This window comes from Psammomys obesus, unplaced genomic scaffold, assembly GCF_907164565.1.
Source record: "Psammomys obesus unplaced genomic scaffold, mPsaObe1.curated_primary_1811, whole genome shotgun sequence".
NCBI classification, from domain to species: domain Eukaryota; kingdom Metazoa; phylum Chordata; class Mammalia; order Rodentia; family Muridae; genus Psammomys; species Psammomys obesus.
Genome location: NW_026585895.1, coordinates 24,369,695 through 24,387,428, shown reverse-complemented (window position 1 = coordinate 24,387,428; position 17,734 = coordinate 24,369,695). Strand labels below are relative to the sequence as shown.

The 17,734-nt window shown below is 41.3% G+C and overlaps 1 protein-coding gene across 14 annotated transcripts in view; it reads left to right on the top strand.

Annotated features, from left to right (window-relative positions):
• Positions 1 to 17,734, top strand: part of Pkp4 (plakophilin 4) — a 209,805-nt gene that overhangs the window by 141,757 nt on the left and 50,314 nt on the right. For all 14 annotated transcript variants that reach the window (XM_055599687.1, XM_055599693.1, XM_055599685.1 and 11 more), the window contains one exon: positions 4,047 to 4,081. In XM_055599687.1, coding sequence (XP_055455662.1) covers positions 4,047 to 4,081 — 35 coding nt within the window. The remainder of the gene's footprint in view (positions 1 to 4,046; positions 4,082 to 17,734) is intronic.

Genomic DNA, 17,734 nt, shown 5'->3' with positions numbered 1-17,734 from the left:
GATAAGAAATCAAAACCATGAAGACTGATGAGGAAAACGACGGAGAGAATGTTCCAGCCTTCATAGGATGAAGGGATGGATGCCAATCTATGTCCCAGTCTAGTGGGGTACCGTGAGGGCCATGTGTTACAGCATTTGCGTGAGTGAAGAAGACTCAGGTGGCCCTGGGCAGTGAAATAACTCCTGCTTTTCAGGTTCAGTGAACCATGGAACTAGAGTAGACTTGCTTTCCTGGAAAGAACTGTAATGAGTTGAGCATGAGGTGGGCTTGGAAACCCAGCACTTAATTCACAGGTCCTTCATGTGCTTGTTAGTCTTATGGTAAGCCAGTCATGATTTTCAGTTACCATTAAGCCTTCCTCCCTGGTTTGCATAAGCTGGAACACAGATGATTGGACATCAGTTCATTGAATCTCTAGGAATGCGCATGAGCCAGCTTCCAAATCTAGGAGGCCAGGAGCAGTGTCTATGGAATGGGTGTGTCCATGGCCAGAACAAGTCACCACCACTTTCTTCTCACATGACTTCTTGTAGCCTGCTCCCTACACTGCCCTCTGGCCATGGCAGAGCACGAGCAGGTAAGTTTCCTGACTCCTGACAAAAGACCAAACTCAGAAGGGTTTTCAAACACAATGTACAACTAGTGAAAACTAATCCCAAATGTCTAAAATTTTACAGTGATTGCTACATATTTTATCTAGCACAAAAATGCATAGTCCCTACCTAAAATTAAAAAAAAAAAAAACTAATATTGTACTTAAAATGCAAAGTCTTGATTGGTTAATTTGCCAGCAAGCTTCTTTTTACTTGTTCATCCCCTGACCTGGAGAATTCTAAACATAAACGGTCCATGGGAAACGGTGGCTGATAGTCAAGTCGTTTGGAATTATGACGATATTTTCCTATTGACACAAAACTCTTGCTGATGATTCAGTCCTCGAGTGTTAAATGTCTTTCACATTCCAGTGGAAGCTCCTAGAACACAATCTGCTTGGCATCTTCAGAAGGGACGTGAAAGGGAGCCAGGGCGGAGTCTTCTGGGCACGGAGCCTGCAGACACATGGTAGACAGCCAGCATTGGTTGGGAAGTGTTTCTAGGAATAGACGGTGGGGAGAGAGGAGAAGGAAGCAGGCCTTTCCTTCTAGGCTGAAGCTGCCTCTGGTGTCTCTACCATGGATCTGCCTCCACCAGCTCTAAAACAGAACAAGTTGTATTAAACAGTATTTCAGGTTCCGTGCATTCGTTCTTCAGTCCACAGAGTGAATAGGTTGAGACTCAGTCTAAGTGAGTACTTTCAAAAGAGAAAAATGCTATTCTGAAGAACACATCGTGGTTACTACCCAACACTGTCAATTTCTTGTCGAGATAATTGGGTAATAATGTGGTCTTCAAAATACCTTGGCAATTTGGCTTATTTTTTAATGTTCATTGTCTGCTTATTTTCCTAATGAGTTACATATATTACTTTAAATAAAAATAGGTAAAAAATAAAAATAAAAATGGGAAGATGATTTTAGCTGGAGGTCCCCGTTGACTTAGGAATGCTCTGTGGTATTTAGGAGACCCAAAGTCTTTTCAGCAGCCCAGTGCTATTTGCCTGTTTTTTGTTCAAAAAAGAAAAAGCCACAGAAGAAGGTGCTGGCACCTCCTCGTGATAAAGAGCGAAATAAGTTAATCTGCGTGAAGAAAGTTGCAGCCCTTCATCAATATTTACCCCATCACCCGAGCAGAGTTCTTCGTGGTGCTTTTCCCATTCTGGGAATTAACACTGTGTCTTAAGTGTCTCCCGGGTGCCAGGCAGGATGCTAGGCCCATGGCACAGAGAGCTAGGCAGCCACAGCCACTGCTACACTTAGCAGGAGCCCAGACGAGTGGCATGATAAGGTTGGTAGCTACAAAGATTAGAAACATTATAAAGCATTCCGGACTCTTAGAGAAGAAGTGGGGGTTAGAAGGACCTGGAGGGGACAGGAGCTTCACAAGGAGAGAAACAGGCTGCTTGGTTTCCATGTGCGTTCTCTAGTTAAGGGGAGCAAGGGCTGTCTCTGTCATGACCTAGGTTGCCTGCTCTTTAATCACCTCCCTCTGGCAGTGCAGCCTTACCAGGCCACAGGCCACAGAGGAAGAGGATCCAGGCAGTCCTGATGAGCCTTGATAGGCTAGGGTTGGACGGCAGAGGAAGAGGACTCCCCCTTTCAGTGGACTAGGGGAGGGAAGGAGGGTGGGACTGGGAGGAAGATGAGGGAGGGGGCTACAATCAGGATATAAAGTGAATAAATTGTAAAAAAAAAAAAAAAAAAAAAAAAAACTTGGAGCTTAACAAACTCCCATGATAGTCCCAAGATACGTGTGCTTATATGTAGCAAGCCGTTCTGAAAGCAGTCTGTTTGGCAGCATGTGTTAATATTGACATAAGATGGAATTGTTTTAGCAATGATACAGTGAAGCATTATCAGGCGTAGTGTTTGGACCACTAATTTTGGGAGTAAAATTAAGTAACAAAAATACTCAGAAACTGAAATCCGTGCTAAGAAAGAAACAGTGGTGACCCTGCCCCCAGGAGCAGGATATGCTCGGCTCCCCTTCCACCCCAGGCCATCCCTTTTGAAATGGGAAGGAGCACATTAGCCAGAGCAGCACCCTGGAGCCTGGACAGCAGTCGCTGATTGGCCCCATTCACGGCTGCAGTTACCCCGCATGCGGCTTCCGGGATGTGAGTGCTGTGCCTATGATGGAAAAGGGGAGAATCACACACGTTTCTACCCAGCAAAAATCCCTTCGACCCTTTAGTTCTTAGGGAAGATATCAAGGAGTTGGGAGTGTAGAACTGTTGCTCTGACAGACGCAGACCTTTCGTCAGCTCCACGATCTTTGGTTTGTAAAGGGTTTATTTAAGCCCAGACTTACAGCTTTTTTTCATAAATTATTTAAGGAAAAAAGGTCTGTGTTCTTATCCCCAAAGGAATAACTTTGCTTTTTATCTTTTCTAGACTGATTTCTGAGTGGTGTGTGTGTGTATGTGTGTGTGTATCCATGTGTGTCCGTCCACTGTCTGTCTGTCTCAGTGTTTAGGAGCACTGGTTTTGACATCATAGCATCATAAGCATTTCTAGTTGCCTACATGTTTTTATCTGTAATATAAAATTACTTATGGCACTTTGATAAAATATTGTGCATGAGATAAGACAATGGATTCAAAATGGAAATATATATCTTAATACATATCTTTCATTTACATTTGCCAAATGCTTAATCATCGAGTCTATGTTCTACCACACTGTCCTGTGCTAATTGGTGCATGGCAGAAAAGGGCAAAAGGGTGCACAAATATGTTTTCCTGCAAAAATGTTTTTAAAATACATATGCTATAAGCAAGTAGCTTATAGCAACTTTCCTGCAACCCTTATGTTGTGATGGCCCCCAACCATAAAATTATTTTCATTGTACTTCCTAATTGTGATTTTGCTACTGTTATGAATCATAACATAAAAATCTGTGTTTTCCAATGGTCTTAGGCGACCCCTGTGAAAGGGTCATTCAGTCCCCCAAATGGGTCACGACACACACACAGGTTGAGAACCATTCTTATAAGAAAAGGACACTCTATAGCTCAAATACTGCCCTGGCCTGTAAGTCTTGATTTTTTTAGTGTACTGGTCTCCAAATATACTTGAGCTTTTTATGAGTCAGCTTTCGATTGAAAGCATGCCCCTGTTAAGTTGCGCGTCCTTGGAGTCTCCCGTGGCTTCCTGTGAGCTCTCAGTGGCTTTGGAGTCTTTCTAAATGTATCTGCTGCACTTGTTTTATAGCATCACAAATACCAGCTCTGTTAATATGCTCCCTTATTCTCTCTCTCTGTATAATTTGCTTCATTTCCAAGTAAAAATGCAGTTTAAAAAATAATTTAGATGGGTAATTTTGAATTTTATTTGAGGTTTTTATACTCTTTCATAATTAGATGTAACAGTTAGTGCTGTAATGCAAAATAAGCCCACAGTTAAATTCTATGACAAAACATTTCTTTTTTTTTTTTCTTTTTCTCTAGCTCAACTGAAAAATCATTTCCTTGGAGATCAACAGGTATGTTTTTTTTAATTATATAAAAATTGTTTTGTTGTTGTTTCAGATATACAATTTAAAAAAAAAAAAGCAGTTTCCTAGCTAGCACCCACCTGCCAACCCTGTGCTGGGGACTGAAGCCAGGGCCTTGGGCACATTAGGCAAATGCTCTCTACCACTGAGCTAAAGCCCCAACTCCTGCCTAGCTTGTTCCTTAACTTCCTGTGTCTTGGGGAAGTAAGCAAAGCAGACCTTGGGGCAGTACTGAACTACTTTGCCCTAGTGTAGTTACAGTTATACAGTTATACAGTTGTGGGTCCTTCATCTGCATACCTGAAAGTTACAGCACTGCACAGCAGTTCCCCTAATATCAACTGTGTGTCTGAAGGGAACAGAGGGGCCACCAGAAGGGTTATTGTAAAAAAAAAAAACTAATTATTGGTCTCCATCAACATTTTCATTGTTTTTCTACTTAGAGTTCCTTGAAATGTTCATTTTATATACTGTCGTATAAAATATCTCCTAGACCTGATATGGTCCAGTAGTTTATGTGTCTTTTTCCCTAAACTTACCACAAGAAGAATGAATTACATTACAGAGAGTGCCTGTCCCGCTCACAAGGGTCATGTGCAGTCTTCACTCAGGATGTGGTAACCAAGCATCCATGCCGTATGCTGGAGCTGCACACCCGCTTAGCAAACAGTGTTAGCACAGCACACCTGACCCACTGCCACGCCACGTGGTGTTTATAAGGCGAGCAAGGCAACAGCATTGCAAAGACTAGAGTTTGCCCTGAAGAAATTAGAGCACCAAGTGCCCAGTGTCTAAGTTTATCTGCACTTGGCCACATAATTCCGATGTCCTTCACATTGCTATTCTACAGGGTCTGTCTGTTCGAACTGCCAATGTGGGTATGATAATGGAAAAGCACCTACAGCAATACCTCTACATACTTCAATAGTAAAAGGAAAGATAGCCATGAAAGAGTCTGTGGCTACCCTGGAAATGTGGAGGTGGAGCTTTGTGTCACAGATGGACTGGCCACTTCTGAAACAGCTACCCAGAAATGAGCCTGAAGCCTACCTGGTCTCCAACTCCACCAGCCTGAGAGGAGGCATTTGCACCAGACAGCACACAGTAGCAGCAGTGTGTGGGAATATTTGAAAGCAGTCTGCAAAGAGAGATGTGTCGATGTTAGAGGGCAGAATTAGCCCAGCAGGGATATTTAGTCTCTCTGCTAAAACTACATAGATATGAGTTGGAAGGAAGAAAAATGTAGCAAAGAAAGACCAGCTGGAAACGTACTGCACAATTTGGGGTGGAAATATCTGGACTAGGCTATTGCTGAGGATTTGGAGAGTGGCTTGATGTAGACAAAAGACAAGGATAGCCATGAGGTCTTGAGAAGTGTAGGAGGGCAGCTTCATTGAAAAACTGGGAAAGTCAGGATGGGGAGCTTTGAGATGCTTTGGGCTTGGGTATTGGGCATGCTGGATTTGATGATAGACGAGCAAATGAGAAAATTCAGTAACTGGGTGTGAATGCGAAGCCCCCGTCCAGTGTGCAGGAAAGCACTCCTGTTGAGCAGACAGTTGCCTGAGTTTTGTCAGGTGGTTCAGAAATGTCGCCAGAGTGCAGTGGACTGGACCATCTGAGTGAGAGCCAGGCTGGAACCCTGAGAACAGCCTGGCTCGCTGTTCCTGGGAGGTAATCAGAGATGATCTGAAACCTGAGGAACCCCGGGGGTCAGCCGGGACCAGTGTTGATTCCCTGCTTTTGTCACAGTGTCGGGTCATCAAAAAAGGCAGGACCCGTGTCTGCCCTGCTCACCCGAACAAATGAATACATGCATACATGAATGAATAATAAATGTCAGAGGAAGGCTTGAGGGCATGTTCATTAGCTTTGCAAGTGAATTTGAAGCCCCTGTGAAGTTTCTTTTTCCTCTCTGCACCAGGACCGAGAAATGCCCAGACTTTAGCAGATATTTAAGATGCCCTCAATTTAAGAAGAAACAAACTATATACTTAGAAAAAAATTACAAAATGTCATAAGTTTTTAAAACTCTGATGAACTTATTTTGATTCTTAGGTATGTTACTCAGTGCTCTTGAAACCCTTATGCTAAAAATACGTCCAGCAGACAGCGACCTCATGTACTCTAAAATGGCCATGAGTGGCGCCACTCACAAAATTGGAAATTTTTTTAAAACATGGATTTGTTTGTTTCTCTCTCTCTCTCCCTCCCTCCCTCTCTCCCCTGTCCCATATCTCTCTTTCTCCTTGTAAACTTAGTTGCATACTCTTGATCATGAACTTGGTAGATGACAGTGTCATGTGGCAACATCGAAAGGTTGGACACTCCTGATAGCCTAGCAGGACATTACCAAGATTATACATCTCACTGTTGCTAGTTGTCCCTGCTGCCCATCTCCTCCTCCTCCTCCACCTCCTCCTCCTCCTCCTCTTACTCCTCCTCCTCCTCCTCCTCCTCCTCCTCCTCCTTATCCTCCTCCTCTTCTTTTCCTCCACTTGTTCTGCTGCTGTTGTTTAAGACAGTCTTTCTCTGCATCCCAGGCTATCCTGGAACTCACTAAATCACAGCCCAGACTGTCCTGGCTCAGCCCATTCATGACCGGGATTCACTATGCTCAACTTTTACAAGATTTTCTTTATTGCAAATTAACATGTATGATGTAAACTCTGATCATACTTTTCCCTTGTAGCTCTTTCTATCTTTTTGATATAATAACTTCATTGAGATGAAATATAACTTACATGCTCTACACTTCCCACATTTGAACTGCACATTTCAGTGTTTTTAATATATTCAGAGTTGTGCACTCATCACCACAATCAATTTCAGAGCATTGTCATTACCTGTAAAGATTCCACATACGTCCTACATCATTTCCACGTAACACCACTAACCTTAAGCAGCCACCATTCTCCTAATGAGTTTGCCCATTCGACATCTCAGGTAATGGGTCTGTGTATCATGTGGCCCTTCACGATAGACTCCTCTCGCCGAGCGCCATGTTCTCAATGTTCACCCTGTGTCAGCACACCATTCCTTTTTTATTGATAAACAGTCTTCCCTTAGGATATTGAAGAACATTTTCTTTATCCATTCATGAGTTGATAGGCATTTGTTTCTTTTCTGAGCTATTGCTATGAATATTTATGACAAGTGTTTACCTATCACTCAGTTAGCTGCCAATTCAGCATTTAACTTTTAAGCAATTGGCAAAGTGGTTTCCAGCGTGGCTGTACCTTTGTAACGTTCCTACCAGCAAAGGATAAATAAGGTCTTTCCCCATCCCCTCCCACGCTTGGGTCTTTTTTACTATACCTATCTTATCAGATATGGTGTAGCAGTTACTAATTTTTTATTTGCACTTCTGTGATAGCCAGTATCATTTTTCTTGGGTTGGTTTCTGGTTTTTGTTCTTCAAGCAGTGGAGAATGGCAAAGCTTGTACTTTAATCTTACTAACTGCCTTCCTATATTTTTATTATTAAAAACATTCCCTCTCAATTTTAAATGTGCTGTACACATACCCATCAGGAAATGTTTTAAAATACAGGAAAATATAAAATAATTACTTAAAATTAATCTCATCTCACTTTTTATGTATTATGCATAGTTGCCCTTTTAAGCATACTTGAGAACATTGATGTGCAGTTATCTTTGCTGTTTGTTTGTTTGTTTGTTTGTTTGTTTGTTTGTTTTTAAAGACAGGTCTCACTGTATGCATGGCTAGCCTGGAACTCTCTATGTAGACCAGGCTGGCCTCTGCCTCCCCAGATGCAAAGTATCTATTCTTGAGTATGAAATTCCTCTATAAAGTCACCTTTAGTGTTGCATAATGTGGATTTCCTAAGATCTTGGAATGGTTACAATACAGTTTGCCAGCATTTAGAGCAGAAGCCTTGCCCTCTTCAGATCTTCAGATCTAGTAGAGAATTGGAGCAGAGATAGAACTACCATCACTGGCAGAAGATGCCAGAAAGGACAACTGTTATGTTCCATATCTGTATATGTCTGTATTATTTGATATTATAACTTTTTTTCTGATTTTGCTTTAAATAACTATGATTACATAAGTATATAAAAATGTATGTACTAAATTTTTTGGAAGAAAAACATGTAAGGCACACATAATGTTCTTAAGGTCTTCAACATATGTAAGCAAGTTGCTTTCCCACAAACTGGATTCAGTTTTCCTCCCTCAAGTATGTGAGATTGAGCTTCTTAGAGTCTTTTGTCCCTGGAAAATATAAGTTTCCCTCAGAGTCAGCACCTTCCTCTTTCCTATTGGAGGGTTACTATCTGATGGTCCAGCAAGAACAGCTGTGTCTGTGCGTCAGCCTTTGGCGGGGAGAGCAGAGCCCGTGCCAGCTATTTCCATTTAGGGAACTGGAAGCAGAAAACCTGTAGCTATCAAAATAAATAGTGAAGGTCAGAGAGGCTTAACGGGAGAGCAGAGCACCCCAGAGGCTGGCGATGCTGAATGGCTGCTTCGTTCCGAGGGCTCCGCTAACAGGGTCCCTGACTTCATCAGAGTCTTGGAGTAGGCACAGGGGTTGTGCATGAGTTTCTTCACATTGGTTGAAAGCAGGAAGATGCACGCTGTGACTGAAATGCTGTCCCAAGTTGAGATGGAGTGGGACCTGTCTTCTCTGCCATTCTTTTCCTCCCAGCAGCTGCTGCCTGGCTTCCTGAGCTAGAGAGAGGGCAGTTAGAGAGTAGTTTGAGCTACCAACACCAGCCAGCTGTGTGTGTGATGCACAGCACAGACAGATAAAGATGTACAATGGGAGATGCAGTGTCTAGGACCTCCTTGACTCTTCCCTTATCCCCATACTCTGATCACCATCTTCAGGATTTGTATCATAAGCAAGTAGCGAATATCCACTAAGAGGCTTCATATTATTCTTTAAGTTTTTCAAGAAGTGTTGTACAGGTGTGTGTGTGTTTTCACTTCTAACTTTCATCTCCCTAGTAGGTAGTGCAGCCATCTCATTATGTGTAAAATTTATAAACATATATAAAATACACGCATGTGTAAACATAAAATGTATTTAAATTAAATACATAGCAATTAAATGCGGCCCACATTATCTCCCCCATCTCAGCAGCATCAGGAAGATACAGCTGCAGCAATTCAGCTGCCCTCACCACAGCTGGGTCCCTCTTCACACTCCAAACATCCTGGCCTCTTATTTTTCTTCCAGCACTGTAGCTCAAACTTACTCCAACCCAGGCCTTACATTCTCGTATTTATTGTTTTTCAGGGCAGCCTTCGCTTTCAGATCTAACAGCCACAACTTGCAGTACTTGCTCTTTTTCCTGTCCTCATAGAATTAATTGTGTTTTTCTGATAGCTGCCTGCTTTTTTAGCTGTGCTTATGGCATCTAAACTGTGGCCATTACAGTAAGCTATAGCTACAGCGCAGAAAAATTGAAAACTGATTTTATGAATAAAACTAAAATCTGATTCTTTTATACTCCTTTTTCCATCAGATAATAGATGCCCTTTTATAAATCTGAGTGTAAGTTAATAATTGGAATACAATGATGGTTTTGGTGTTCTTTTTTCTGTAAACCTTATTGTATTAACTCTGTGTGTGTGTGGAAGCACAGACAGAATATACTGTGAAAATTTTGCCCAGAATGAGCAGGGGTGGCTTTAACATGTGAAAAATATTTCAAAGGGCTTCGGTATGCTGTGTTTTTGACTTGGCCTCAACAAAGGACACCTTCGTTCTTTTCCTTGGTTCCCTAAGAAAGGGCTACAACAGAAGGGAGTGGGGCTGAAAGTCTGTCACTGTTCTTATCTTTATATTTTGCATTTACTTGCAGACAATTTCTCTGCCTTTTTCCCCTCCCTCTTTAAAGTTTTACAGATTCGATTTGAAAAGTTCATCCCTTTAAAAGCCTTCCAGCAAGAAGGTGAATTGTTAGCAAGGCACAGCGCTGATGCCTGGCAGAGATACTGAGCATGCTACCTTCTGCTGAAGTGCCAAAACTGAGCCCAGCTGCTGAATTTTGGGTTTGAATAGCCACCTTCCTGCAGCACCTAAAGAGGAACACGGGGTGCGCTAGGCAAAGAGATTTCCTTTTCTCTGTAACTCAGCTCAGGAAAATCTGGCTTTGTTTGGTGGGTGGCATTTACTAAGAATGGCAGGCTTTTGGAGAGAGTCACTTTCTGGAAGATGAGGAAGAGATGGAAGTTACCAACCCCTTTCATCCTGTGGTCTCTTCCACTCACCTACAAAGTGATGGCAGAGCTCTGAAACACTGACTGAGTTTCCCTGGCTCTTGGCCATTTGCCTCTTCATTCCTCAGCATTTTCTACCTCCCCGTCATATTTTCACTTTCTAAAACATCAGGTCACTCCTTTCAGTCTTTTACGGAGAAGAGAGCTTACTGTTTTTGTCTCTGCTTTGTATTTTCTTTAGTCTCACGTTTCTAGTAGCCTATGTTCTGCTCTAACAGTTCAGAGGGTGTGTCTTCCCAAGCTGTTTTCTGTTTCTGTGTAACGAGTATATCATTTTCATCACTCACCTTTGCATATCTCTTAACATGTTACATATTTGTACAATCGCTTACAATCCTTCAAAGCCTGAGATAACTTTTAAGGCAGTAGATAATAGAAAATAGCATCAGAATCCAAGAAAATATGTACCAAAATAATCAAGGGCAAAGAATGCAGACATGCGCACAGAGACTCTTTCACAGGATAAGCACTGTCAGGAAAAGAAACATTTGAGTGTGGCATTTTTTTATATTTACAGAGAGAGGAAAAACATCAATTCTGTTTTAGAGTTTTTTGTTTTGTTTGTTGTTGTTTTGTTTTTAATGTACAACTGTAACTCTGGCTGTCAGAAAGAAGTTTATGAAGCCAGGGAGAGTCCTTTTGTCAGGGATCACTGGTTGTCGCATACATGCTGGCCATAGCTTGTGAAATGTAAGTTGCTACAGATCACAATTTCACAGTTTTACTGTTCCAGGAAAAAAAAAAAAATCACTATCGTCTGAAAAGTTGCCAGTTTGAGAAGTTCTTTGTGATATGTGGGTGGAGGGGAAATCAGCCTCAGACAGAAAGCTGGATTAGAGGAAGCACCCACCTTGCAGAGCTGAAAGACACTGGACTGTTCCGTCATCACAGTCAACAAAACCCAGTGCTTCACTGTTCTTATTTAGGGGAGGAGGAGGGATTTTCTGCATGTATATATAAAGCCAGGGACTTGTGTGAGCAGGACAATCTCTCCAGCACCTTCCATGTGCTATGTCTCCAGCCCCCTTTTGCTTTCATTTTGAAACAAGGACTCAGAACTACTCAAACTCACTCTGGAGCCCACAGAGGCCTTGAACTTGGGATATTCCTGTGATAGACTTCCAAGTAACCAGGAAAAATAGGCCTGAATCACTAGGCCTACCCAGGCCTACTGTTTTGTTGTTGTTATGCTTTTTCGTTTGTTTTTAATTATTATTTATTTATTTTATGTGCATTGTTTGTTTTGCCTGCATGTATGTCTGTGTGAGAATGTCAGATCCTCTAGAACTGGAGTTACAGACAGATATGAGTTGCCACATGGATGCTGGGAATTGAACCTGGGTCCTCTGGAAGAGTGGCCAGTGAGTGTTCTTAGCCACTGAGCCATCTCTCCATCTAGGCCCATTGTTTTTAACAGTAACATGGTTCCTAGAAAGAAGTATTTAAAAGATTAATGAATATTAAGTAAGTGATAGGGCATTGGTACTCAGAAGAAGAAATTCAGGAGGCCAGAAAGATTAGAGCTTTTCAAAAACAAATCAACAGAAGACACAGGATAACGAAATGGGGGAAATTTGTAGTTGACTTTACATGTACTCAGTAAATTCAAATGAATAGGGAGAAAATAATTCTATATAATCAGGCTTTTGATATTTGGCAGTATATGTGGAAGGGGCAGGAAATGTTTAATAAAGTAGAAGTTTTAAAGCAATTATTTGCCTTCACAGCTCTATATTCATTTCTTGTAAATAACACTGTATTGAAATGTCAGGGTTTACCTGTACGGACAGCCAGGAGAAAAGTAGAAAAGGTTTATTTCAGAAGACTTGCTTATGTTCTTTGATAGGGAATGTCATTCTTCATAGCATCCTGTACAGTCAGGTGGTTCGGTTTGGTTTGCTTTGGTTTGTTGTATTTGCAGAGAAAGAGGCTCAGATAGCCTAAGGTGGCCTTGAACTCCCTGTGTAATTAAGGATAGTCTTACACTGATCCTCCTGCCTCCATTCCGAGTACACCACCATACCTTTCTTTTATCAGAAGAAACCTGTAGCATCTTTTATTTTCCAATTTCAGATATTCCCATTTTTTTTCTTTTATTTTAAAACATTTTCTTTAACTGTGTGTATATGCTCATGAAAGCAGGTGCCCATAGAAGCTAGAAAAGGACGTCAGACCCCTGGAGCTGGATTTGCAGGCAATAGTGAGTGGGCCTCCTCACACAGGGGCTGAAAACAAACTAAGATCTTCAGGAGGAGCAGCCAGCCCTCACAGTGATCTCTCCAGCCTCATAGTTCTATGTTTGATAACAACTTTCTCCAAAAGAAATAAAGTATTTCTGCAAAAAAAGATCTGAGAGTGACTTTCAAGTGCTTGGCTGCATTTCCTTGTAGGTTAGTAATTTTTTTTTTCATCACAGTGAATCCCTTACCTTTTATGTGAAATCGGTCTGCTTTTATAGCCAATCTGGTCTCAAACTTGCAATCCTCCTGTCTCAGATTCCCAAGTGCAGAGACTACAGGCATGCACCGCCACACCTAGCTTCTTAATTTTTTTAATTTTTTCTTCAACTTTCTCAATATGAATCCAAGGACCACAGCCACTTCAGAGTACCTAGCTGGTAAACTTTGTGTCTGGTGCATTCCTTCCCCACTTTATATTTCTTCCTTTTGCTGACTTCCCTTTTATAGTTACGAAGCATGTGCTCCGGCAGGTATGGCATCTGTGTTTTAATTTCTACACAGACTAAAAATAGCTAATAAGCACTCACCTTGGCATGGTTATTTATGGAAACACAACCCCTATTCCTTTTTATTTTCTTGAAATTGTTTTTATGGTTTCATGTTTTAGGATAAAATTCAGGAGTTTAAAGTATCTATCATGTGGTATCTCTCTGGTGTTGCATAAAATTAAGATTATTTTGGGTGTCATTGTATGGATCAGAGCATCATTGTATCAGTGTACAAAGTTTGCTTCAGACACAAAATGGCACAGAGGCAGGCAGGCCTTTAGGGTGAACTTCAGGGCACACTAAGTGATCCTCAAAGCAGTTTAAAGTGAACTTCATCAATGGGTTTCTATTTCCTAGAGCTTAACATTTTCTAGATGAGCAAAATTTCAGAGCCATCATGAATATTTAAAAGCTGATATAAATATTCATGATCACTTAGACAAAGTCAAGAGAACCAGACTAGAAATATCTTCAAGAAACATGGGTTTCGGCCATTTCTCTTTAAGTCTGTACTTCCATTAAAAGTTCAGCCCTCAAAGGGTATGATATGTACACAGTAACTTTTAGTTGAGTCAGCAAGCTTGTATATATCTCTAGTATTCTTAAAATATTGGTCGGCCTCCTTTTCATGCACGAGGGAGCATTTCTGTGTTTCTTGTTTCTATCAATCACCCTGTTTTGAACTTTAACTCCTAAAGTATTTCCAGGTGATCTCCCATCTGTTCCTGGATGTCTGTTGTAGGGATGCACAAAGTACGAAATAGAAATTCTTCTGGTGCCAGGCCCAGGTCCTCTGCCAAAATTTGTGCTGGAGCTTTGCTCCTGAGTACAGGAGGCCCAAAGCATTTCTGCACTTGTGGAAAGTTGACTGCTTCTGAGGTAGATTAGGGAGTGAGAGCCTCAGAGTATATCGGGAAGATCCCATGCTGCCTTCCTCAGTTTACGGGTGACAGGGTTGGAAGGAACTATTAGAAACTACTGTCTCCTAAACCCCATAGCAACTTGGAAGACAAAGAGAACGGCGAGGAGAACCCAGCATGAGGTGCCAGCGTACTGGGCTGTGAAGGACTAGTTACAGTAATGTTATTTGGCAAAAACCACCACTGATCTCTGGATTCCTGTTTCCATGGTGATTTACACAGTACTGACCTCCCTTGCCTCAAGCAGTCTAACAGCATGACATGTGGCTTAATAAAGCAGAGCCATTTTAATGACTTCAGATTCTTTACCAAAGACCTTCTCTAAGCAAATGTTTTACACGTGTTATACTTTTGGAGGTGTATATTGTGGAAAAGATAAAACATCCATATCGTATTCCATCTTTGACTAGAACTTCCAGAGGTAGATACTGTGTCAATTTTTCATAGCCCTATGGTTTATTGTCCTTAATCCACTAATATTTTTGACACATAAAATCTTGTGGGGTTTTTTTTTTGATTAATCATCTTTTTTTTTTTTTTTTTATTAGAGCATTCAGATGAAATTTGACAGGCAGAAAGGACCATGATTCCAGTAATCTTTCATTCTTAGGCACAGATGGAGAGTTCATTGTACCTTAAAGACTGGCTGTGTTTTTTTTGGAAGACACTGACTGATGTTTGAAAGTGCCCATAAATTTCTGGTATCTGAGAAAACTTCTTTTTAGTAATATGTTGTTTAGGATGCAGTTCAGAGTAGCCTTCACAAGCTGTTTGTCATTGAAATGTTTTGATCTCTTGTCCTGACCAAATAAAATCACAGCATGCCTCTTGTGTCATTCTAGATTACAGCATTAGTCATGAGCTGATCTGTCCTGCACTTTCTGCCTCTGGTTTCTCTGAACTGGAAGAGTCTCTTCTTCCATTCCACATAAGCTATGTTGTAAAAGACATCTTAAAGTAAGAGCACATAAATGATACATAACTGATAAATAGAGTCCTCACCATTCTATAATCAGGAAGATTTTGCCAATTAGTTAGGAACTGGGTGTTCTGATTATCTGGTACACTGTGGTCATGTGTATACCCATTTGTGTGTATCTATATATGCTTTGTAAATTAATAAATGTTCAAAGAAACACAATGAGTAATAGTAAACCTCTTTATGAAAGCCACTTAACTGTTTTGTTTTTTTCAAGACAGGGTTTCTTTGTGTAGCCTTGGCTGTCCTGGACTTCCTTTGTAGAACAGGCTGGTCTTGAACACACAGAGATCCTCCTACCTCTGCTCCCCACCCCCCACCCCAGTGCTGGGATTATAGGCGAGTGCTTCCATGCCTGGCTTATTACCACTTAACTTTGTTGTAATGAATCAGAAGACATTTCTGCATCTTTCGTCCTTATATTTACTGATGGCCTCCATGGGGGGGTGGGGGTAAACCTGAGGCTCTTATACATAGTATAAGGGTTGATTGATTTATAGTTCATATTAAATAGATCTTTTTATCAAGTTGTCACAACTCTATGTGGCACATTTACTAAGAGATGGGGCACAAAACTCCTTTCCTTTCTGCACCCAGTTACTTAGCTCCTTGCGTGGCAATGTGGTATCTCAGTGTTCCACTTATCTTACTAATACCCTCTGCTGTGCTCTGGTTCCCAGGGCAAGACCCTGAAAACTAGAAGGCACAGTCAGGTGATAAGACTGCAAGGCCCCATAGCTAATGTGGCTTTTAGGGTAATATAGTTTGTTTGCCTTTCTATTTTTAAAGATACTAATTATGGCTAGGCCATAGAGGAAGAAGATGCAGGCAGTCCTGATGAGAATTGATAGGCTTGGTCAGTTGGTAGAGGAGGAGGACTCCCCCTTTCTGAGACTAGGGGAAGGGGATAAAGGGAAGAGGGAGGGAGAGTGGGAGCGGGAGGAGATGAGGGAGGAGGCTACAATTGGGAAGTAAAGTGAATCAACTAAAAAAAATTGAAAAAGATACTAATAGTGTTAGGGTGGGGGGTGTTTAGTATGAGCCTGGCAGCTCCTTTGGCTGGCTCTGCTTCCCTGTTATCTTTCTAGCCCAGAACACTCTCTGGGTGCTAACAAAGCCTTAACAGGCTCCTTCGGGAATTGCTATGTATCATGTGCAATTCTCTAGAAACTCCTAGTAGAAGATTTACAAATGAAGCAGGTCATTTCACTGTTACCTGCCTGGCAGTGATTCAGATAATATTTTACCATCTACCAGAGAGCCACACACAACTGAAATCTTGCATTAAAATTCCAGACTTGAGAATTCAGAGCTGTCACAGAATTCTGCCACCTAGAAATGAACTGTCAAATGATGGATCAGAAGACCTGTTCTTAGCAGCCCCTGTGAGGAATGTCAGCCTCTCTTCCCACAGGCCAGGAAACAGAACTTCAGCTACAATCTGACATCATGTTAAAACCTCAGAGTGCACGAGGATTCCCCAGTATGCTCTTACACCTCATAAGGGTCTCTAGACTAGCTCAACTGGTGCTGCCTAGAAATTTTACTCTCCTTTGCATAGCTCAACTTTTTTGAATACATGAATAAAGCTGTATAGCAAAGTACTATGCATGAATTATGACCCAGTAAGGGAAAGCTGCTATTGCTACTTGAGATGTTTGTTCAACAAATATTTACTGAGCACCCACTGAGTACAAGGTACCACGTGGGACACTGGGGATATGACAGTACCAATGAGACAAAAGTATGCATCCTTAGGTTTACATATTTTAATAGACAGAGACAGACTATTGCTAATGGAGTACTTAACAGCCTAGGAAAGTTGGGAAGAAATCCTAATGAAGGCATTAACCTTAGAGTTGTATTTTGAGCTCAGAATATAACTAAGAATCAGTATTTGAAAGTGAAGCAGCGTTCCTGGAAATGTGTGTTAGCTCCATAAAGGTTAAATCTGAAAAGGGACTACAAATGATGATAACCTAAGCATGGAGAAATGTGTGTTTTATATATGGGAGAAAAGAGACGATTTGAGTGGTGTGCAAAGGTCAGCATGGTCTATATCACCTAAGTACAACATAAGAAATAGGATAGAATGAGAATCAGTGAGTTGTTTTGGGTGACAGTAATTGTCCTGTATTTAAGTTCAAGGTGGCAAATGGTACCACAGAAAATAAAACAAGCTATGAGAAAGACAGGCTGATCAGAAAAACAGTGTTCAGGTTAGACCTGTTATTTTCCTCTGGGGTAAACTAAAGGGACCAATGAACAAATAGGTGAGATGTTAGTCCCTCTGCTACTTGTGATTCTGAGTATTTTAGTAGCGGTAGAAGTGTGACTAGAATTCCTCTGATTGTAAGAAACACGACTACAGCATAAGCCCATCTTATCTTCTGGGCTTCATCACTAAGTTCACTGTTGTGAGTCCTCTCTGTGTTCTGAACAGTTGGGATCTCTATTGTCCCCTTAATATTTGGCCATCGTTCTTATTATTTGGAAGAAGTTGTGAGATGGGTTTTCCAAGGGGGAACAAGATGCATTTCTAGATTGTGACATGATATAGTACGTAAGTTAACTTGGGACAGAACAAACAACATGTATGGAACTGACAAAAGTATAACAGTAAGCTGAACTGGGCGCACAATCACGCAGAGAAAATAACTATGCTATTAAGGTGAGCAGAGCCTTCTAGTAGCCTATGGATTACAGGATGCTATTGAAAAATATCTGTACCTTTCAGCATGTTCTTCTGTAATGTCATTAAATTC